Source organism: Ambystoma mexicanum, chromosome 1p, assembly GCF_040938575.1.
Source record: "Ambystoma mexicanum isolate Mex_15411 chromosome 1p, UKY_AmexF1_1, whole genome shotgun sequence".
In the NCBI taxonomy this organism is placed as follows: Eukaryota; Metazoa; Chordata; class Amphibia; order Caudata; family Ambystomatidae; genus Ambystoma; species Ambystoma mexicanum.
In genome coordinates this window covers 1005709940-1005734643 of record NC_090921.1, presented here as the reverse complement: position 1 = coordinate 1005734643, position 24704 = coordinate 1005709940, and the positions used below count along the sequence as shown (strand labels likewise).

The following is a 24704-nucleotide window of genomic DNA, read 5'->3' as shown; positions in this document are numbered from 1 at the left end:
ACAAAAGTCTTGTAACGGTTCAAAAAGGAGTTGGACCAAGGAAAGGGACCAGTTAGAGGGTCAAGGCGGCCAGTCCAGTCCAGAAGGTTAAGGGGTTATTATTACCTTGTTGCAATCTTTAGAAAGGGAGGCCTGGCGGACACGGTACGTTAAAGTGGTGAGAACGTTCCAGCGGGGGCAGTTGTTCCTGGCAGCGGATGTAAGTCGGTGCTTCGTCCGGGGGAATAGAGGATCTTGTCGTGGAGGAAGACAGGAGTCCGTTGCACTGCCAGGGAAGAAACCAGCCGCAGAGTTTCTCAGGTACAAGGAGCGGTCCGGTGATTCGCAGTTCAGTGGTGAGTGGCTATCCGGCTGCCGGGGTGCTTGACACGGGCAGTTTGATCACAAACCGGGCTGGGGTGCGAAGAAAGAAAGGTAAACTGGTTGTGCCCACCAGTCAGGGGAAGAAGCCTCTCCAGCCGGGAGATCTTCTCTGTCGTCGGGAAGTGGTGAGTCGGTTCTGCAGGGCTCCACCGGTGGTGTCGTTGTGGTAGGTCAGCTCAGCCTCTCCCTCGTCAGATTCTTAGGTCCTGTGGTGACTTCGGAAGTTCCAGTCCCCAAAGCCCTGCTTTTATGCAGAAAACCCCCATTCACTCAGCCTAGCTGTCACTCAAACATGCTAAGTGGTAAGCCGGCTGGCTCACCACTTGGGCCAATCACACAAGAGTGCGACCTGAGTTACCAAGGTAACTCGGTCCAGGGTGCCTAAACCCCCTCCCGCACCCTCTGTGGTACCCAGACAGAGTGGCACCACTTTTGGAGGCTTCTGTGGAGAAGCCCGCCAAAAAGTGGAACAAAGGGCTCGACCTGGGTTGGAGTCACAGAAGAGAACACAAACGCCATTTTAGAATCGAGTCTTGGCAAAAAATACCAACCGGCGAATTAATATTAATTAAATAAACCGGCGGTATGTTCGAGGCTATGAGAATTAAATAATTAAATTTGGTAGCCACGAACAATGGGAAAATCCCATAGGAAAATATTTGCGGTTGAATATAAAAAGTAGTTTCCACTGCCACCAGCCAAAACTCGATCAGGGGGAACGGAGACGTGCCCCCTCGACTAACAGACCCCGGGGCAACCGAATTGCCCCGACCAGTACGTCCACAATATGATGGTTTGTACTGGTTCTGTTAATAATTTAGGACTAGTAAAGCCAATGGTGACTTTACATGCCCTGGGAGACAGTAGTCAGTCCCAGGGTATGGAGTCTATGGTGGGGTGTCACTATGACACCCCGGTGTTACTGCACGGAGGGTGCTGTGTAACACACATAGGAAAAACACATGAGACCCTATGGAGTAAAGGACCCCATAGCCCATAAAACACATTACCAATCAAAGGAATACCATTAATCATGTCCAAGAGTGGGAGAAAAAGAGTCTCACTCTTGGCAGGAGGAAAAAAAACAAACTCCAGAAATCCAGCAAAGCTGCTGGGGGACTCACTAGGTTAGGAAATTCAGCCTAAAGAGAGAATTCTCCCTAACAAACGTGGTATCCGGACGTTCTAGATATGTCCATCTGTCCTCCAGTACGTCTTCCTCAGAGAGAGAGCCTTCTCTCTCAAATGGAAGGTCATGTTCTCCACCCAGAGGTCAGAACACTCAACCTTCATGCTTGGTATCTGAAAGGCTGAGATACAGGGATTGGAACCTTCCAGATGATGTTATGGAGGTGTTGCTTTCGGCAAGAAGGCCAGCAACAAAGTCTCTATACCATTGCCGTTGGAAAAAGTTTTGCAACTGGTGCAGGGAAAAGAATGTCGATCCTTTTCTATGTTCTATTCCGGAAGTACTATCTTTCCTTCTGACCCTAGCACATAGAGGTCTGAATATCGGAACAGTAAAAGGTTACCTTGCGGCGCTTTCCATTTTCAAGCTCTCATTGGAAGAATGCTCCTACTTCAAAATTCCTTTGATAACACAATTCTTAAAAGGTCTCACTAATGTGTTTCCTCCTCACCCATTTCAAGTACCGATTTGGGATCTAAATTTAGTCCTAAAATTCTTAATGTGTGCCCCTTTTGAGCCTATGCACACGTGTCCATTAAGATTACTAACGTGGAAAACGGCCTTTTTAGTTGCTCTAACATCAGCAAGAAGAGTGAGCGAATTGCAGGCACTGTCTTCTGGGCCACCCTATACTGTGTTCCATAAGGACAGAGTTGTATTGAGGGTTAAACCATCATTTTTATCAAAAGTAATATCTGATTTTCATTTAAGTCAGAAAATTGTTTTACCCTTATTCTATCCTCCACCTCATCCTTCTAAGGAGGAAGAAAGATTACACAGACTGGATCCAAAAAGAGCTTTACGCTTTTACATCTCTAGACTTTCTAGGCTTAGAGTGGACAACCAGTTGTTTATAGGCTACACAGGAAGGAAACTGGGTCAATCAGTAACAAAACAGAACATTTCACGCTGGATCGTACTTTGCATTTCAGAATGCTACAGACTAGCACACAAAGACCCACCAGAAGGGTTAAGGGCTCATTCCACCAGAGGCACCGTCTCTTCCACGGCCCTTCAAAGAGGTGTCCCAATAAGGTGCATTTGCGAAGCAGCAACTTGGTCTTCACTTCACACCTTCTCAAAATTCTATAGCCTGGATGCTTCCCAGTCTAGGGAGCTGACTTTTGGAAAAGCAGGGCTTTATTCCACCATCTAAAAGCATTGGTGGGGAAAAAATCTGACCCCTCCTCCAGAGAAAGTATGCAAAATACTGCTTTGGGAGTCTATCTAAGATGAGGAATACGTTGGAGGACACAATCCACTCGAAGAACAAGTTACTTACCAACTGGTAACGTTCTTTTGATTGGATGTTCCTCCAACGTATTCCTCATCGCCCTCCCAACCTACCCCTCTGTAGATTTTTCCGGGTTATTGCCATCTCAAATCTCGCAAGGCTGCTACCTGTCTGCTGGCACAATCTACACAGCACAAGATCACAGGCAAAAAAAGGGGGAAAACAGAACTGAGGCCAACGGGCGCCGCGCATGCTACTTATACACCCGATGACGTCACCCTCAACGGAGGCCTTCGAGGGACCATCGACTCGACGACATCGACGAACGGCGCCCTCTGCCGAAAAAAGTTCTGAAAAGCAGCAAAGCTGGATGGAATACATCTAAGATCTAAGATGAGGAATACGTTGGAGGAACATCCAATCGAAAGAACGTTACCAGTTGGTAAGTAACTTGTTCTTCTAATGAATAGCGACCTCCCACAGATTCCTCATCTTCTTATATATCTTAGCTGGCATCAGAAACACTTTCACCCAGCAAGGGGGTGATGTGTGCCCCTGTGACGTACAGGTCTAGAGGTCCATTACACAACAGCGGAAGTGACTGCGTCGACTTGACATGTACCATGTCCTGTGACCTCAGTTCCTTTTTTCCGCACACTCAGCACACTGCTTTAGGAGAATCTTCCCTCCTGCAGGGAATTTTATTCTGCGTCATAGCAAAACATTTTTGCAATGTCTTCCGAGGTGTTGGGATTCAAGCACTGCAAGGACAGCACTTTGAAGATGTTGATTACTGAACCTCTCCATACAAAATGCTTATTGTGTTTGAGGAAGACACTCAAGGTCTTGGAGTGCAGAACTTCTGAGGAAATGAATCCCAAGGTGCTCAAAGAGCATACCGCCAAACTATCTGTGGGCCATCTTCCTAAGTCTAGGGGGACTCCTTTGAGAAGCCGTTCGTCAGAGAAGGGTGTCAAAGCTTCCCATATCAGAGAAAGGCAGGTTTGAAGGAAAACTTTATAAAAGGTCCAACTCCAGGAGTGGGTCTTGCCACTCGTCTTCCTCTTCCCACAAGAAGAAATGGAAGCACTGGTCTTGATGGGATGAAAGCGAGGACAAGCCTTCAGACTCCTCCATGGCTGCCCCATTGCGGCCTCGTCTGGCGAGGAGTGGGAGAAATTATTAATACAAATGCTCAAGATTTTCTTAAAGGCATTTGCGTCAACACTTTCTACCTCGACTCGGAGTACAGATGGTCCACCTGTGCCCCCATGCCAGCAGGGCACCAATTGAGAGTGGCAACCATATGCCTCAGGGCTCGGATCAGATTCTGTAGGAAAGAATTCCACTTAAGTCCTCAACCCCATAATTCAGACCTTCTATTACGGAGCCCCTTGTATTTACTGCTTCTGGTCAGGGAGCTGCTGCTTTCCTCCCATTAGCCTTTGTTATGTCCAAATATGCTCCTGTATCCAATAGAAGGTATTTTGTGACAATGCAACCATCTATGATGAGGAGAGGGACCCAATAACTTTTTGCCCCGAGCTAATGGAACAGACCCACGACCAGAGTGATGTGAGCATGGGACAAGAGGACTTGACAAACTATCTCATTTCCGGAGAGCCGGACCTCATTGACCTCGCAGCTGACCTCATTGATGCGAGTGGACGGGACATATCCCCAGATCTTGACATCACTGAGTCCTCGTCTTATCTTATCACTGAATGCCACCTTCAGGCAACCTATTCAAAAATGTGGTCGACGCATTGGGGCTAGGAGTCCAGTGAGACAGGCACAGCAATACAAACTGCCTGACATCTTGGACAAGTGGGCCTGGAAGGAAATGGTGCTCACATTTAACTCAGCAGTTGTCGACCCAGTAACCACACTCTGGTGAACACTTGCTCAGCACCGATGGTGAACCAAGACCTGGCAGAAAAAAGTAAAGGCCAGCCTTGCCAACCCGATTTATCTTTGAGGCATCCCACTCTAGAAAGCCTTGTGGTTCATGTGGCTATGGCTGGTGGCAAGGGATCTGTTTTCTCATCTTTGATCCGGGGTGAGAAAGTCCAAAATTGGATGCTTTCTGCAAGAAACTTTTTGGGGCATTGTGACGAATCTAGAGATTTCCTCACTGGTTCTCCCAGGGAAATCCCCCCTCCTGTGACCAGGGAAAGGCATAAGCTACCTGACTCTGACCCTGGGCTCTCTGTGGGAGGATCACATGGGGGAGGACAACCCGTGGATAAGCAAAGTGAAACCAGGGAACCAGAATAAGTCTTTACCTATATTTCTGGGTAGCACCATTTCACATTTTGCCAATTTTTATATGGCCTATTGCAATGTGGATACAGAACCTCCACTAATTGTTGACCACCAATCTTATACCTGTTCCTCTCCCTTACATAACACTGAGACCATCAGTAATGAGACTCCTGTATTCTCCCCCACCCCCTTTTCAACACTGAGTCGAGGAAGAGGAGTTGAGAGGGGCAGCTGGGGAGCAGGTGCAAGTGGATCTAGGTCACCTGGCCTAAGCCCTGTCCACCTGGTGCTTTCCTGGTTGCCGCTCTTTTCACCACTTAGCAAGCCCCGCCCACCTGGTGCCTTCCTGCTTGACGCTCTTTTCCCTACTTAAGGAGCCCTCCAGCCTCTTTTCCTTTGCAGCTGAGGAGCAGGTGCAAGTGGATCTAGGTCACCTGGCCTAAGTACCACCCACCTTCTTAGCCCTGCCTCTTCCTTCCTGCTCTTATCTCTTAGATCAAGGGCGTCTCTCGGCCGGGCGTCCGAAGCGAAGGGCAAACAAAGAAAAGGGCAATTCCTGTTTGGACCTGTTCGGACCAGGAGGACCCAGGGGCCGGCCTCCTGCTCAGACAGCAGGTTAGCATGCACCAACATGTGTTTAGACCCTCTGTCCCCTCAGGCCATCCCCACCCCCTCTGGTCCCCACGTGATGTTCCTTTGTGCCCCCCCTTCTCACACACAGATGTTGCCTGTTTTGCTTGATTCTTCTAGCCGGCTTCCCCCATTCCCCCCTCCAGCCTACTTCTGCAGGAGTCTGTCCTGATACATTCTGGTTTCACCATCACCGTCTTGTGGCCAATGCTGGATTTGACTTTTATGGACTTCATTGATTCACGGTGCGTCACCCTTTCTCAACTCTCATGCTGGACATCCTTTGCATCCTGTACTCATGGTGGCCCTGAATCATGCTGTTCCCATATACATCTTGGATCCTGGCTTGCAACATGATGTGTTACAACTGACTTTTGCAATTGTATTCGCTCTCCCCTCTTGCTTCCCCACTCTTTTTGACTGCTTACTCTCTGTTCTCCCCTCCTCTCCCTTCTCCTATCTCCTCCCCTCCTCCCCTTACTTTCTTCTATGCACTTACTCTATCAGAATTGTCCCTGGACCTAGTAAGATAGCAAACTCGTCTGTCTCCACCCACCTCCCCTTACTGTCACCCCCACATCCAGCACTATCTGAAATGTTGTCAGGCCTAGTACGATAGTCGCTTGTTTGTTCCTCCCCTCCCTTTCTGCACCCGTCTCCCTCACCTTTTGTTTTTCTCCAGCTCTACCAGATAGTCGTCAGGCCTAGTACGGTATTCGCCTGTCTGTTTCCATTTCCTTCCCACGCTCCCCCCTCCCTTCCTTATCTATGTCTTAGCTCTTACACTATCTGAAATATCGTCAGGCCGAGTACGATAGTTAATTTCACATCCTTACTGTTCATGGCCTGTAAGAATGTAATTGTTTTTTCCTTGTTCCCTTCCCTTGCCTTGAAGCGCTTTGAAACACATTGTGTATAGGCGCGCTATATATATAAACTATCATATCATATCATAAAGATCAGAGGCAAACCAACAATGCAGTCTAGTCTTTGGAAGTTACTGACAGGTGCTGGGATAGTCAAAAGCAGAACACCAGAGCAGAATGGGAGATTCAAGCCTCCCAATGCTGGTTGGGAAAGGGGAGGAAGTGAAGCAGTCCGAGGCACGGAAACAGGAGAAGATGTTGTCCAGAGAGGTCAGGCCAAGAAGTGTTCACCATGCTGCCAGGAGGAGCAGCCGGAACCACTGAGCAATGTAGAAGGCGAGGCGAACACAGAGAGGCAGCTGAGACACACTCCCAGTCAGATGGAACGCAGAAGAATCAAAGAGACGTAAGGGATGCCGAAGCTGCCAAAGACAACCGGTAAGCCCAGAGAAGGAGAATGGGATACCAGCGTCTCTTCAGGCTGAATGCTGCGTTCCTTTAGCAGGTAAGAGAAGCCCTTACAGGGGAATTGGGACACATTAAGATTAACTGAAGAAGGGTCAGTGACCCAAAATATAAGAAAGATAATTACTTGGATACAAAAACAAGCACATGCAAGTAAAGAAAGGAAACCTGGCATTTACATGCAAATATTAAACCGATTTAAAAAGCCCTGGCAGAAGAGTAAACCAGGGACACAATGGGCATCATCACGAGTTGGATGGTAACAGTGTTACTGCCGCATTTACTGCCCTGCCCAATCTCGAGTGTGTTTACCTCTAGCTCACGCCAAAAATTCCCCATTGGGTCCGTTGGACCCAATGGGGAATGGGGAGTAATGGTTAGCGCCCAACCCGTGATCCAGCGGTGTTGGGTAGGTGCTAATGCAAATAAAGTTGGGCGGTATCCCAGTGGGGGTACTGCCCAACTCGTGATGAGGCCCAGTGTGTCTGGGACCCACACCCAATCAGAAAAGTAAAATCTCTGGCAGTAGAGTATACCAGGCCCACAGCGAGTCTGGGACTCGCACCCAAGTAGCAGGGAAAAAGCCCTGCCAGGAGAGTAAACTAGGAATTGGAAAACTGGGGCAGAGACCCCTCACCCCCTTTGGAATTGTGTAAAGCTGAGAGAACTGGGGAAGAGAGCCCCCCACTTGTGAAATATATCTATAAGTGACATTGTGAATATTTGTGCAAACCGAGAAAAAAGCAGGGGGAGAACCATTCTCCTTGGGGATTCTGTACAAGTAACATTGTGAATAAAAAGAAAGACTCCAGGGGGAGGGAATAACCCTTGCCTGCCTGGAGCCTTGTTTTCATTTCATTTCTTCACCTTCAAGTCTTTATATTCAGAATGTTGGGAAGAGGCTGTTGGTGTACAGCTCAAAGACACTCCCCTATCACGCTATATTGAGTTTAGTGTGTTATGGTCAGCTTTGGATTTTTGCTCACAGGACAGAGAACTCTTTGGAAATCACCAAAAATGCCACTGTGTCAAAATCTTACTCTTGATCCCTCACAGGCAGGCAGTGTGAGCCACAAGGCAATTAACACGCCATGTGCATTTTTGAAATCCTCCCACTGTCGGACTGTGGAAGGTGTTGTCGGGAGTGGCAGACCTTCCCCCAGAGGGCGAAAGCATGGACAGCTTCTGGGATCTAGTCAAGTATGCTAAGGAGGCTGCATATCAGACATGGCTGGACCCTGGGGATTGTATAGCAAGAGCCATGGGGACAGCCACTGACTGTGCTTCAAAGACAATCCTGGCTGTGGACTTAAGAGTTTGCGACAGATGTGCAAAGCATGTTACTGGGCATGCCCTTTGATAGGGTCCACCTTTTCGGGGCAAAGGCCAACAGTTTGTTAGAAAAATTCAAAGAATTGAAAGCAACGGCAACATTGCTAGGTTTGGTGGTGAAGCAGCCAATAAGTCACCACTTTGCTTCCACAGCTTCAGTCTTTCCTATAGGCCACAGTTTAAAGCCATTCCAAAAGTAGGCACAACAAGGTAAATCTCACTTTAAGACAGCCAAACGGGTACAGCTATATTTTAAGAGGCCAGGAAGTTAAATGAGCTATCAGTAATCTCAGTCACAGCATCAACCAGAAATCTCTGTTCTCCCCCCGCAAATACATCTGGTGGGGGAAGAATTGTGGGCTACTTCAGTGCTTGGGGAAACAATGGTACTCCTCCTTTTTCTTGGTCCCAAAAGAAAATCAGGGTTTATGTCCCATCTTGGATTTAAGACTTCTCAAAATGTTCTTGAGCAAGAAACCTTTCAGATGGTGAGGTTGGTCTAGATCCTTAAGGCTCTAGAGATTCAAGACTGGTTGGTGTCCTTAGACCTCCAGCATGCTTAGACCTCCTGGATGCTTACTTCCATGTGCTGAGCCATCAAAAGCACAGGAGGTTTGTCGTTGGTGAGGTGTGTAATCAGTTTTGCATGTTACCTTTCATCTTCACCTCTGTCTGAGGGTCTTCACCAAGCTAACGTAGGTGGTGGCATCTAGTATCTGTTTTGATTTGATTTTACATTTATTACGCGCACCAGACAGACTTAAATGCATTCGTACGGAGGTAGTAACTATTTCAAGAGAATGCAGAGTACATGAATCACAGCAAGGAGATGCCTTAGTAGTTTATTTGAATAAAAAGGTTTTCAGCCTCTTCCTAAAGAGAGCCATGAATGGGGAAAGTCTGATCTCCAGTGGGAGCTGGCTCCAAACTCTGGGTCCAACCACCACAAATCTCCTGTCTCCTTTATAGATTAGTTTTGATCTGGGTACGTGCATCAGCAGTTTATCTCCTGATCGCAGATCTCTTGTGGGGAGATGTGCGTGTATTTTGTCTACAAGCTATCCAGGCACAAGACCATTAATGCACCTAAACATTAGGCACGCCACCTTGAATTTAATACGGTCTTTGACCGATAACCATTGTAGTGATCTAGGTAAGGCAGACACGTGGTCCCATTTTCTTAGATGCCCAATAAGCCTAACTGCTGCATTCTGAGCCTTCGGCTGTCTCTTAATCTGATAACCTGGTAGTCTAAGTGTGAATTAGTTAGGTCCCCTACCACTATTGCCTGATCTTTCTTCAGAACAAATGAGAGCACATTTCTCAGTACCCGCAGTGAGTAATAGACTGCTTTTACATTGGCACCCACTTGAGCTTCTCCACCCAGGTTCTCCTGCCACAAGCACCCAAGGTTTTTAACTTTCTTTGAATATTGCAGTTCTTTCCCTAATATTCTGGGGGAGGGCTGTTGTTTCTCAAGGCCTCATTTTACCTTCCCGGTCCGAACAATATGAGTTTGGTTTTAGATGCATTCAACTGCAATTGGTTTTTTGACTTCCAGCTCTTAATTTCCCTCATGCATTGCTCGATCTTTTCAAATGCATCCTCCAAATCATATATCTCAATATAGATTTGGGTATCGTCTGCATAAGAGTGAAATTGCAGACCATGTCTTCTTAAGATGTCAAATACCGGATGAAAGTATAAATTAAAAATCATGGGGGACAGTGAGGATCCCTGAGGGACTCCACATTTCAAACAGATTATTTCTGAGAGGAACCCTCCCAGGAACACCTGTTGTGTCCTATCCTTAAGAAAGGAGTTGAACCACTATGTCACCTGTTCGGATGCTCCCCCTACTTTGCTCATATATTGGAGTGCGATCCGGTGGTCCACTGTATCGAAGGCCACGGACAGGTCCACCATTAACAGTGCTGTATATTTCCCTCTGTCCGAGGCCTGGGTGGTTAACAGCGCTGTCCCCAACCCATACTTGGGACGGAAACCCGACTGTAGATCATCCAGGAGCTGTTCACTATCAGCAAATTCCTGGAACTGGCTACAGACCACCTTCTCCAGTATTTTAGTGGGCCAACATAAGTTGGCCACTGGCTGATAGTTTTTAAGCAATGTCGGGTCTAAGCTGGGTTTTTTAAGAAGGGGTTTCACTATTGCCCTCTTAAGCGGCAGTGGAACCTGACCTTCATGGAGGGATTTGTTAACAAAAGTAGTCATGAATGGGGTAATATTGGTCTCCAAAGCTTTGGCCAAGCTCGCCGGCATCTGGAAAATTCTATCATTGGTTGGCTTAAGTTGGAGTATTAAGGCATGATCCAGGTTGTCATTTGCCGGCTGGAAGTGAAAGCTCTTTTTTGCATTCTTCATGCCCTCTGTAGTACATTCTACCAGGAACTCCGTCCCTTCATCACCTACCCTTTTGCTAGCTATGGTTTCCTGAATATCATAACAGTAGGCACTACCATACATGTGAGATTACTAAATCTAGTCACTATATCAAACAGTGCCAATGGTTGGTTACTGGCCTGTTCAATCTTTCCAGGGAAGCGATGCATCTATGGTCCTGGGCATTGGAGAATCAGATCTATTTGTCACCTGGCCAGGAAGGAGAACCTGGTGGTGGATGCTTTGAGCAGGCAAAGTTAGGTCTCCCATGAGTGCGAGTTGTGCCAGGAGATTGTTGTGGAGATCTTTAACCTTTGGGAAATACCTCAAGTGAACTCGTTCTGGGAGCAGTTCTGCTCAAGGAAATTTCTCCTGAGGGTGTCACTGAGGAATACGTTTTTAGATGATTGGGACTTGTATGTTGTATATATATATATCCAGCTGATTTCTTTCATCCCACAGATTCTCAGGAGGCTGAAGAGGCTTCAAACCATGATGATTCGCATTGCCCCGTATTGGCCATAGAGGATGCGGTATGTAGATCGCCTTGAGATGGCCATCTGCCCTCCTTGGCAACTTCCAATGAGAGAAGACCTTCTGTCTCAGTCAGGGGATATATCCTCCATCCCAGCCTCAGCACTCTAAACCTTCATGCCTGCCTCTTGGGAAGCTTATGTCAAGGAATTGTGATCTGTCAGAAGAGGTTGTGGAGGTTCACCTCTCTGCAGATAGGCCAGCTACCAATACCATCTACAATTGCTGTTGGAAAAAAATGTTGTGGAGGCAGAGGGATTTGGAAAGGATTGCCTGTCGCAGGGTGCAATCCTCCAATTTCTATTTAAACGTACTCAAATTGACCACAGATTGGAACAGTGAAAGGTTATTTAGCAGCCGTTTCCATGTTTAAGGGGACACGTGAGCAATGCTCCTTCTTTGGAATTCCCACAGTGATTCAGTTCCTCTGGGGGTTAGTCAGAATTTTCCCTATGAACACAGTGCATTACACCACCAGTTGGACCTGGACCTGGTACTTACCTTTTGATGGCCTCACCATTGGAGCCCGATGCATTCTTGCTCAGTGAGAATTCTAACTTTGAAAGCTGTTTACGTAGTGGTAATAACATCCACCAGGAGAGTAACTGAGCTGCAAGCCCTGTCGATTAAGCCTCCTTATCGTTCTTTTTCTTCATTCAAATTAATTCTTGGAGTCAATCCCTTTTTTCTACCGAAAGTAGTTTTAAATTCCCTTCCAGCCATAACATCAAACCACCATTTTTTACGCTCCACCTCACCCTTACAAGGGGGATGAGAGGCTGCATCAGTTAGATTCAGAGAGAGCACTATGTTTTTATAGCTCCAGATCGAGGGAGTTTAGAAAAGGTGATCAATTGTTTTTAGACTATGCAGGCCCCAAACAGGTGAGCACAGTTTCCAAGCAAACTGTATCCAGGTGGATAATCCTTTGCATCACAGGTTACAAATTAGCTCAGAATTCTTGGGTTGAGGGCACACTCCACTAGAGGGGTGGCAGTCACTTTGGCTCTTCAAATAGGTGTCCCTGTCCTGGATATCTGTGAATTGGCCACATTCGCCACTGTACACACTTTTGCCAAACATTCCGTCGAGCAGTTTTCCAAACTTACTTTGTCTAGGCGAGTGCTTCTGCTCTTTTCCCACCTCCGGTGTTTCTGTACTGATATGGTAGTATATCAGAAGATGAGGAATCTGTGGGAGGACACTATCCATTAAAAGAACACATTACTTACTAGGGCTAATTGTCTTTCTGATGGATGGTTCCTTCACCAGACTACTTATTGCCCCACAGCCATTCCCACAGTAGGAGAGCAGTGAGATCTGCAAGTGTTTTGGAGGAGTCGTTGTCTAACTATTCTTTTTAAATACAGAGGATAGCACAGGGGCAACGCGCTGGTCTTGGAAGCAAGACCACGCAGAGTAACAGAGGTTTGAATCCCGGATCCATGCTTAGAATACAAACTCAGGTATGGTATTGGGCACGTTATAAAAAAACAATTCAAATATAAAATATTAAAAAAAATGTTTTACCCCAAGAGTTCCCTCCACTGCTTTGCACGAGGAAAAGATGTGGAAATGATATTACAGGGCATGCTGTACCCTATTTGTACAGTGATACTGTCATTCCGCCGTTGTGGAATAGAGCACTGGACCCATTCAGCACTGGGGCACATGACATCCCCTGCTTGGTGAAAAGGTTTCCGATGCCAGCTACACCAGCGGAGATATAACAGAAGATGAGAAATCTGTGGGAGGAGCCATTCATCAGAAAGAACATTAACCCGGGCAAGTAATTTGTTCATACGTACATACTGTGTGTACATTCCCTTTTTGTGTATTAATCACAAATGTCTACGGTTCCTTTAAAACTGCCCCCTCTGTCTAAAAGGTTGTCCTGACTGCTCAGCTATTATTTCGCCTGGAGAGTCAGGCACTCAGAGGAAACACCCTGTACACCAAGCAGATTGATGTATCTAAAATAATGCCTAAGGAATGATTTATGTTACAGTGCTCAAGGGCTTTGTAAAGTGGGTGTTGTGGGTTATTAATCCTTGCTGCATATTCTCCTCTGGTCCTGCTACAGTGAAGTAATGTCTTTGCCTGCCATGTGTTTTTAATAGAGAGTTGCACATGGTCAGTAATACCATGGTCAGTAATACCAGGCAATGATATGTTGTCATATTCTGTGTAGGTGACCTGGCCCTCCTGGGGGAGTGCCTAAACCGTTATTGGCAGCAGAAGAAGAACATGGCACCAGGCTGCGAGCCCCTGGCAGTGCGACGCATGATGGATGCTTTGCGTCCATATGTTTACGGACAAAGTCTGGCAGGAGCAGGAGGTGGAGGGTTCCTCTACCTGTTAACGAAAGAGCCTTGTCAGAAGGAGAAGGTGCAGCAGATTCTGGCAAATACAGAGGTGAGCAGGGAATGGGGCATGCACACATTATCCACAGTAGGTTAAAACTGTAATCCAACATGCATACACTATCCTGTGTGTTGGCTGCTTGTATACTTTTAAAGGAAGACTCATCTGACATTGAGAAAAGTCTCCTCTAAAGGAGACATTTCATCTAGTATCCTGCATGCTGTCCATCCTAGTGAAAGACTATTACCTAATGGTTATAGTTATCTAATGTCTAAAGCATGCAACAAACTGAAGTTATCTCTTACTGCTAAAGCAAGTTGTAACTATATGTTTCAAGAAAAAATATGTGTTGAGGATTATAAAGAGCAGGGAGTAGCCAATACAGAAGGCCTTGCAGACGTTTAGTTTTAAAATGTTTGAAACCACTAAATAAAACCACTGTGATGATATTGGGATTTTGTGTTGAAAGTAGCATTTACACCTAGCATGATGAGAGCGACAGAGCTTGGTGCAGGGTGCTATGAATGTGTTTGAGGACTCGGATTGCTGGCTCTTTTCTGGGTGTCTCTGTGGCACCAGCAGGACTATGGCTTCACACAGAAAGCAAATGTGCACCAGAAGAGACGGGGACCGGGGCTCACAGCACTAAAACAGTACACTGGGTCCCCAATACTGACTAGGGAGATCTAAGGTGGCAGCACAGCAAAACGTGCACACCAAGGGTATGGATAACAAGACAGAGCTGGCGCCCCAGAGGTGTGGATTCTGGCTGCAGAAGGAGGAGCAGAGACATGGATGAGGCAGCAGTCAGAAACCAGACCCATAGGCAGTGACTGGAGAAGGGTGCAGAGTTGCAACAGCAGGGACATAGGGAAGTGGTATAGACTAGGAGGCTCTTCCAGGTTTCAAAGCTTAATGAGATAGGAAACCTGGAAAATGACAACAATGGAGCTGAAGTGATGAATGAGGTGCAATGGTGATCTGCACGCACGATGTGAGGAACCATCTCGGTTTTCTGCAGGTAAGCCATTGCCAGTCTCCTGAGAAAATATAACATTTGCCAAAAGTGTTAAATCCCCCTCTACTGAAATCAAATAGCTTGTTCTGTGGGATGATACCCACCCAGAAGGATCTGCAATCCCTTGGGCTCTCTCTGAAATACCTGAGGAGAAATAACAATTTGCATAGGTGTCTGGTTCTGCCCACAAAGACAGCCCGCACAGAAATGCTTAGCAATTCTCTTCTGAACAAAAGTATCAACAGCTGTCCCAGACATCTGTTTCTGCCCTTTTGGGGCATCATCAGGGAGGTAGAATCCTCCTAGGCACAGAGAACAAAGGGCCCATGTCTGGATTACCCTTCCTATGTTAGGGTGAGTTCCCAAGCATTTTCAACATTTGCTCTACAAACAAGAGACTCTTCATTCTGGTTTCCAGAATACTTCTGAAGTCCTACCAGAGGATCTTCATGATGAGGTCAATGAGATGCGGAGTAGGAACAATGTAGAAAACGTTCCTCAAAGTGTCTCACAATGCAGTGTCAACTGTCCCTCAGTTTAGAGGTAGTGCTGTGGTTGCAAGAAGGTGTAGAAGGCATGCAAAGCAAGACGTCAGCCAGGCCAAATACAACCTAAAGCAAGCATCTCTCCACCAAGAGAGCGTCAAGGAGTCAGCAAGCCCCAATGTACGATCAGTACCGATTCATGTGTGACAAGGCTAGTCACAGGACTCAGAAAAGGCTTCCTCTCTCTGGAATAGGAGTTGAGGCTGATCCTCAGTGTAGGTACTGCTTAGGACCTGGGAAACTCCACAACTGCTTTGAAGAGCAAAGATGTGAGTGTTTCTGTCTGGGTGGAATCACCACCTGCTCTGACATGTCAACTCGTCATGGGCTTGTAGTTGTTCTGCAAGAAAAACCGAAGGCCCTGGAAGTAGTCTGTCATAAAAAATGAAGAAATCTAGCTCATCTTTCAAACAATAACATATATTTTTTATTTTATTAGTTTGATACCGTTAAATACAACTTTACACACAATCATTAAATAAAAAGATAACATTCCAACATTTTACATACAAAATCAATTAAAAATATGCAAACATTCTAGGGTAAGAGAAAATCTACAGCAAAAAGAAGAACATCGAAGCAGCATTACCACCTGGATCACTAATCTACACATATTGTTCTGAAAGTTCATACCTCCGTACTCATTTTCGCTTAATTAACCTGAAAAGGTCAATCAACTATACCCCGACTCCATCTGCTAGACAAACTGATAAACTGACCCTTAAACTTGCCCATATTCACCAGAGTATCAACATAACTAATCAGGCCTCTACATTCAACACTCCCTCCGCTATCAGTGGTAACTTAGTCAATCGTTCTTCTACTACTGACCATATTCTTGTGATAGCTAAGACCATGGCGAAACTATGGCCAGAATTGCAGAGTAACCAAAAGTAATCTCCTCGAATATCTATCAGATTTTCCACGTGAGTACCATAGTACTGCATATAAGTACTTAAAAATATCGGGCAGGAAATCAAAACGTGCCTGGCCATCTCCAGAGTTCCAGGGACACCACAGGCATATGAACAGGCCCTGTTTGCGGTGTGAACTGTCCCCTTGGTTGTGCATTCCCACACTGTGATCCTCTCGCAAAAGTACCCTAGTTTTCGAATCTCCCTTTTTTTTTAAAATCTACTCGTTCTCATTGTTCACTCTATTTTCATAATACTGGGCCATATGGAAGACCTCGGATTGCGATTTAGCCTGCCATGCACTTTCAGCAGCAGTGATCTACGACTGAATGTCGGGCAATAACACTCGTACAAATTTGTCAACCATCTTTTCACAGGTTCTGTGCTTAGATCTTTAACACTGAAATCCGAAAAAAAACTGTTCAAACCTATTAAAAAACTCAGTTGATCCCTCTGTCGTCCCTTGCATGCATGCTGTCAATTTATCTCAAATAATTCTGTTTTCAGGGACTAAAGTTTTAAGTTTAGTCACTATGTGATTCAGTAACATTAATATGTTCTGAGACAGTTTTCCCCCAGCATTTCTAGATCTGTCAGCTAATTCTAGTGCAACCTAGGTATCGCCCATAGCAGGTTGATCATCTACAGTCTGAATTTGCTTCCATAAGTCTGCTGGCAAAATCACAGGTAATAATAAGTCGATGTCACCTAAAGAGAAAACCGATTCTATTTTCTTGTAGAATCCTGCAGGATTCTTTCTAATGTCTGGAATAGATTGTTTAAGAGTGTTTACTTCCTGTCGTGAGAACGGAACATGTACAAATTGTGAAATATTATGCGCGGAATAGTCATGGCAGCTGCTCCACCTATCGCAGGTATATCTACCTTCGGTACAAGAGTCGGAGAAACCTCTGTCATAGGCAATAGTACAGTTGGAAACTCTGATCGTTTATTGAGGAGTAAAGCCAAATCGAGTGACAATGAAGTTAGCACATTCGTAAATTACCATAACATCAGCAGGATAACACAGTTTCTTCCTCAAACATTCATCCTGCATATATTCAACCATCACCTGTAATACCTTTTGCTGCATAGCCGTAGAATACTGACTAAAAGTTTCATGAACATCAATAGGTGAAATTGAGGCATCAGAGATCCATCTAAGAGCGTCTCTCATGCATATATGCATTTCTTCACTAACTGGTAAGAGGCAAAAATCGTTTCTGCACATACAATGTCCGTCGTGTACCTTCGTTTAACTCTATCTGATGCACGCGATCAAGTTCACATTTAAAGAAAAACAATTTTGATAGATGGTTGTGCACTTTCATTGCTGTATCTCTAGAACGGGACAAGAAATTCAGATCCCGCAATTCCTGTGGAACAACTGAATCAGTTAAATCGTCCCAAACCTCAACAAGATACAATCCTATTTGTTCTATCAATATTTTCTGTTCAGGGATCCCCCCTGGTCTGATATGGAACTCGTAGTGGCTGCTTCATCACCCCCTTCTATATACTTTTTTCCGCCCACTCCCGCAATTCCCTCTTTTGTGTTGAAGATATCGTGCTACGTGCTACAATTCTGTGATCACCATCGGCATTATCGTGTGTCAAAAGTGGAGTGGCAGAAGTAGGTGGTGGCGATAGTAAGAGTAAATCATGTGCACTAGGCGGTGGAGGAAATGTCACTGCTAGTGCTTTCGGTACTACTACCAATGGATGTACTTGTACAGGTGCTTGTATAGGCAGGGGTACATATGGAGGCGGTACAGTAGGATCTGTCCTCCTTTCATTCAACAACTTATTTATTAATTCATCGGAGGCATGCAAGTCTTTGGACGGGTATATTTTCTGCACATCCAATTGAAACCCTCTATCCATACTCCTAACAGCTTCCTCTTGCTTCAGCTGGTCATGCGCTAAAGCTTTTCCAGCCTGTGTAATGTGTCTATGTGCATATTTCTCTATGCTTTTGAGGCATTGCATGGCTTCCTTTCGCCAATCCCTAACAACGTCAAATGCAGCAGGCCTCACTTTCTTGCGCAACAATACAGACTCTAGATACGGAATTCTAGCAAGTTCAAAACTTCCTAGCTCTGGCCATTGAAGTTCCGGATCATGTCTGGTTTGGCAATGCCAAATACTATTGAACACTATAGCTCCTAATCCAAATTTTAGATACATATCGTATGACGGCGACCATTCGGCTGGCGCCGGGTGACTATGTGGTAAACAATTCAGTTGTCTTCTTCTGCAACAAAACGTCGCCCAACAAGATGACAACTTAATAAAACCAGGCATTATCTGAAAAAGACAGTTCTACCTGGCCAATATGATACGCATATAATATTTACCAAAACAAAACAAACATCAAGTACTGTCAGTAAGAAACAGACTCACCTGATTCCAATCAAAGTATCCCCCATTAAAAAATTGAACCCACGTCGTGGCGGGAGGTCTTCCCAAAGAGCCTCTAGTCCGGGAATCTTGCCTTGACAACCTCTGGGCGAAGCGTGGCGAACTGAGACCGTAAGCAGCAGTCTGCGAGGAAACACGTCTCTTGGGGCAGGGGCCCCCGATACTCACTGACCTTGGTTCGTAGCTTCATCCTAGCAAAGCGACGGATTGTCATCGGAAGAGCCCACGTTCCAGACTCCATTCAGTCATAAATATGAGAATACTGCAAAGAAACGGAGACACACCAGTCATGAGGAACAAATATATATATATATATATATATATCAACAGTTTATTGTCACTTAAGCGGACCCATGTTCATCAATGCATGTATACAGGCATATTTGTATTTGTATTTTATTTATTTGTATAGCGCAAACCAGGCCCGGAGGCTACCGGGCGCATATCTTAGAGGCAGTGGTTACATAGCAGTATGACATTTCAAGTAACATTTGAATTGAACAAAGTAATCAGAACACATTAGAAGTATAGACAGAAATACATAGGTAATCAAGTTTTCAGAGTGAAGCTTCATCGTCTAAGGTGACTAGCCAGAGTTTGGCTTTGTGTTTGAATAAGTTCAGGGAAGGCAGGTTTCTGATAGTAAGAGGGACAGAGTTCCACAATTTGGCTGCCAGAACTGGGAAGATGGACCCGCCGGCTGTTTGGAGCTTGTATCTGGGGATCAGTAGGCTCTGGCTAAGGGTAGACCTTAGAGATCGAGATGGGGTATACTGCGTGAGCCGTGAGGAGAGATAGATGGGGGCCTTGTTATTCATGCATTTGTAGGTCAGGGCAAGCAATTTTAGTGAGATCCTTTGGGGGACTGACAGCCAGTGAAGGTTCTTCCTAGTTTCCGAGATGTGGGCTGATCTAGGGATATTGAGGGCTGCTCTGATGGCGTTATTTTGTATGATATGGAGTTTGTCTAGGTTACATTGATTGGTGCCTTGGTACAGTGCATTACAGTAGTCCAGTTTGGACATGACCAAAGTCCTAGCAAGGATTGTGCAGTTATGGGTGGAGAGAAAAGGGCGACATGCTGTGATCAGCTTGCAGGTGTAAGCAGCGGCAGCTGCAACTGCATTCGTTTGTCTGTGGAAGGAGAGAGTGGAGTCGAGGTAGATTCCGAGAGTTTTGGTATCTTTGGAGACTTTTATGGAGTTTTCGTCGATATTCAAGGAGCTGAACGTGGGGTTCAGCTTGTTAAGTATTTGCTGTGTACCTAGGATGAAGAGCTCTGTCTTATCGTCATTAAGACAGAGCTCATGTTGTGCCATCCAGGTTTGAATGACATGGTATATGTCATTTAAGGATTTCGAGTCTACCCTGTAATCGCCCGTGATGGGGATGAGTATCTGGGTGTCATCGGCATAGTTAGTGTAGGTGACACCCAGATAGTCAAGCACATCAAACAGGGGTTTAGTGAAAACATTGTAGAGGGTGGGGGATACGCACGATCCTTGGGGGACCCCGCAAGGGACTGGCGCAGGGTCGGCAGAGGAGGTTGGCGAGAATACCCTCATATGTCTGTTATCCAGGAATGATTTAATCCTGTTAGTGGCATTGTTGGAGAAGTGGGCTGCAGTTTTCAGATGGTGACAGAGGATTTGGTGGTTGACCAAGTCGAAGGCAGCAGATAAGTCTAGTAGTAGTAGCAGGGCTAGTTTACCTTTGTCTTTATGGTCCTCAATTTGGGTTTTGAGATCTAGGAGGGCTGTCTCCGTACCTTGCTTGGGTCTAAAGCCGGATTGTCTAGTGCCTAGAAGATTGTTAGTTTCCAGGTAGTTCTGTATGTGAAGATACGCTGCTCTATCTAAGATTTTTTGCAGAAATGGGACCGTCGTGATGGGCCTGTAGTTGGTTGGGACCTCAGGATCTAAGGTTGTTTTTTTTAGAAGAGGGATGACCCACGCACGCATAGAGAAGGAGATCACAATAATGAGGGAGTGAGCATACTTTATACATTTCGAACAACATGGTGAATTTGCTCTAACCCATCATGTGATGAGGGTTCATGACCTATAGACGTGGGCATTTCGCTATGGCAACACATGCTGGAGCCCTCTGTGTCATCTCGCAGACAATTTTCTGTCTGGGAATAGAGCGGAGTGGGGTGTATCTTGTTCCTAACACAAGGTAACATTCCTTGCGCTACTTTATGTATGTTATTTCTATACTAAAAGGTCAGTCTGCATTTTGACTCAGTAGCTCGGTCTCATTGGAGGAAAACGTCTAGTTGCACATTCACAATTAGCTACAGAAAAGCCAAGATAGTCAGAAGACAGGAAGGCACCTAATTTACAGATTACCTACATTTGTGCCAGTTCTTCTAGGTTCCAGCAAAAGACAAACAGTGTATTGAGCAGATTTTGCATTCCTGTGCAGGGGTACGTGTGAAGGGCTTTCGGAGTGAATCTTTACTGCGTTCAAAATGAAAACCCAGGAAAACAAGCAAAACAACCAAGATGGAGTTCGAGAAGCGCGATTCAATGTGTATGTGCTTAGGCCAACATTACAATACAGAAATGCATATTTACAGACCCCCTCCAGTACAAGACCGGGGCGGGGCAGGGCAGCATGCCTACGCCTACAAGTAGAAGAAAAATGCAAGACATACAATCTTATTGACGCTTGGAGACATCAGCACCCGAGGGGATCGGGATTATACATATCATTCCTGGGTCCATGGTTCCAGCTCCAGGCTCGATTATCTGATGGTGTCCCGGGAGGTGGGTTACAATGGGGCGACTGTCGAATACTTCCGCGGATTCTCTCCGATCATGCTCTGGTATTTTTGGAATGTGGGCTGGGTAGGCCCAGGGGTGGGGGAGGGGGGACTCCTGGCGATTTAAACAACCTGGCGCATTGTAGGATGCTGTGTTCAATCCTATCTCCAGGATAACGAGGGCTCTGTCTCATCTCGCGGGGTGCTCTGGGAAAGCCTTAAGTGCTTCATCAGAGGGCTTTGCATGTCTAAGGAAAACAGGATTCTCCAGGGCATCAGAAGGGAACTCCGGATGAGGGAAGCCAGAATCAAGGAGCTAGAAACAGAGTACACAGAGTAATCAAACTCTCATTCCCTTGCGCAGCTGTGGGAGGAGCTCGATAGGTTTAGAGCAAACGTTGACCGTGAGATTCGGTTCCTGGCCCGCATCCACCAAATACAGCAATATGGCAAGGGGCAGATGCCGTGGGTACTGTTGGAATGACTAATAGCTGCCGATAAATGACCCCCACACGTGCAATACGTGAAAGACCCCCTGGGTAAACCAGTGTGCTCTGAGGAGGGTACCACAGCAGTGTTTCAGTCCTTCTATGGGGTATTATATAAATCCAAGAACTCGCAGGACTCAGAGACGCTTCAGAACTACCTTGAAGAGGTGGAACTATACTGGGTGAAGGCGCATGTTGGCATACCTCTTGAGCAGATAATATCTTTGGAAGAAATCCTAAGGGTAATTAAAGAACTCCCGTGGTTGAACTCACCAGGGCCCGACAGCCTAACTGGTGAGTTCTATAAGGCCTCTGCCCCTATTCTGGCTCTGATACTCCTTCGAGTGTGCGAGGAATCGCTCACAACGGGATTGCTCCCCTCCACACTGCACAAGGCCAATATAGTGGTGATACATAAACAGGGGAAACCTCCCGAAGATTGTGCCTCATATAGGCCAATCTCACTGATTAACAGCAACAATTAAATATTTGCCAAAATCGTTGCAAACCGGCTGCTCCCATTGATGCCTGGATTGGTGCTGGCAGATCAGGTGGGATTCATTCCCAGGAAGAATGGGACACTTGGTCTGTGTTGTTTCTTACGGGTCATGGAGACACTCGACCGCACCTCTCGGGCGATTGCAGTGTTTCTGGATGCCGAGAAGGTCTTCGACTCTGTCGAATGGCCTTTCTTGTTTGCAGTACTCCAGAAATTGGGACTTGAGCCCTACTTTATTAAATTGGTTTCTCTGTTACACAGCAACCCCTCGGCAAAATTCATGGTGGGTCGAGATGGGAAGGGGGACCCGACAAGGATGCCCCCTCTCCCCGCTCCTGTTTGCCTTGGCAATGGAACCATTGCCGGTGATCCTCAGAGAGTGGCAAATCCAGAGGGAGCTCAGTCTCGGCCCGCACAGGTTGATCATATCTCTGTACGCGGATGACATGGCCCTCTATATTAGTAACCCGGAGGACAATCTAAGCCCTATGATGAGAGAGGTGCTGCGCTTCAGAGAATTTTCAGGCCTGAGAATTAACCATAGCAACTCCATGATATTCCCCCTTATGGAAGGAACCGTAGATTTTAGAGATGAATTTGGCCTTAGGTGGGAGACCTCAGGAGTCCGGTACCTGGGGGTGCTGGTGTCTCACAGCAGGAGGAACTATACCCCAATAATTATGGGAGGGCGACCGAGAAACTTCAGGAGATGGATCTCAATTGTTAAAATGATCATTCTCCCCAAATTTCTATATCTCTTTCTCAACGTGCCCCTATTGGCTTCTTTTGGTGACTGTGCAGGCTTATCCTTGATCTGATATGGGCCGGCAGGCCAGCAAGGGTGTCCTACATGACATTAACACAGCCGGCGAAGAGAGGGGGCCCGGCTCTACCCGATTTCAAACGTTAATATTGGGCGGCGCAAGTGCACTTCCTGGGACACTGGTATGCCACGCATTTTGTGAGACTGCACCTACAGGTGGAGAGGGCACTAGTGGCCCCTCATCTGTTCCGGGCAATCATCCTGGGGGAGACTTGGGCAACACCCAACACATCTTTCCCGGCGCAACCCTTGGTGTGGCCACTATTACAAGGGGTGATTCAATTACAGGGGGAAGGCTGTCTGGTGTCACAGATCTATGATGGCATGATGTCGGAGATACCTTGGGAGGGAGGAGCCCTGATGAGGCGATGGGAGACCACTGTGGGGGAAACTATTAATGATGATGATGATGATTGGGTGTATGTGCTGAAACAAACTTAGAAAGACTCCCTAAATTCTAAATACAAGCAAATACTTTTCAACTTCCTGCACCAGGTCTATCACACCCCAGCCAGGCTCCATAAACATTTCCCTGATACCCCATCCGTATGTGACAGGTGTAATTTCGCCCCAGCATGGTTTCTCCATCTGGCGTGGGAGTGCCCACGGATCTACAAGTTCTGGTCGGAGATGTTAACCAAAACCTCTCTGATTATAGGCGAATCACTTCAACCGGATGCTACCTTAGCCCTGTTGGGATGTACAAGGACCCTACAGCCCGCATGGAGGTGTTTGGGGGAGGGGCTGCACTCCCAGCGTGCAAGGGTGGCTGCCGGATATTGCTTACTGTCATGATGTCGAGACTGCCTTCATACGAACTCTACCACTGCATTCCCGGCCCCTGGAGGTGTGGGGCCTATATGTCCAATACCTGCTCTTAACAGCGGACTGATATTGTCACATGCAATATTGAAGATGCTTACGTTTCGGGTTCTGTCAAAATGTATCATGTTTGGGTGGCTGGTGTGGAGAATCAGACTCCATGTGTGTATGTTTTTGCTTGGTTGTTAAAATACAAAAATAAAGTATTAATGATCTGGTTAAAAAATACAAACCTGCCTCTACTGATCCCAATTTTCTTTTTACACATCCCAGTCCCGAAAGCCTGGTAGTACAAGCTGACACTTCTGGGGCAAAAACAAGTAATTACCCATCTCTACTCCCAAACAGGGATTACGAGAGAAAGGGTGCACTTGCTAAAGATGTTGTGCATCTGGCAGTGTGGTCTTGAAGACTATAAACTCATCCTGTGACTTTGCAAAATACACTCACACTTTGTGGGCTGTAATATTAGAGGCAACGGACATGTCCGCAAAGTGGAAATGAGAGATGGCCACAGAGACATCATTTCATATGGTAAGGAAATGGCGTGTCAAGCACTCAAGTCGGGTCAGAGCCATGAGTACTAGCTCACTATCACAAAGATTTTCGTGGCTGAGAAAATCTGGCTTTGTGCCAGATGTCCATGCAGAGCTACTGGACATGCCCTTTGATGGCACAAACGTATTTGAACCAAAAGCTGAGGATAGCCTTGAGAAGTTACAGGCTTCAAAAGCTACAGCATAATCCTTAGGTTCAGCACTA

The 24704-nt window shown here is 46.2% G+C and overlaps 1 protein-coding gene across 4 annotated transcripts in view; it reads left to right on the top strand.

Moving 5' to 3' along the window:
- The window catches only part of FCSK (fucose kinase), a 1510689-nt gene that overhangs the window by 1404995 nt on the left and 80990 nt on the right, over positions 1 to 24704 (top strand). For all 4 annotated transcript variants that reach the window (XM_069654984.1, XM_069654992.1, XM_069654977.1 and 1 more), the window contains one exon: positions 13473 to 13696. In XM_069654984.1, the coding sequence (XP_069511085.1) occupies positions 13473 to 13696 (224 nt within the window). The remainder of the gene's footprint in view (positions 1 to 13472; positions 13697 to 24704) is intronic.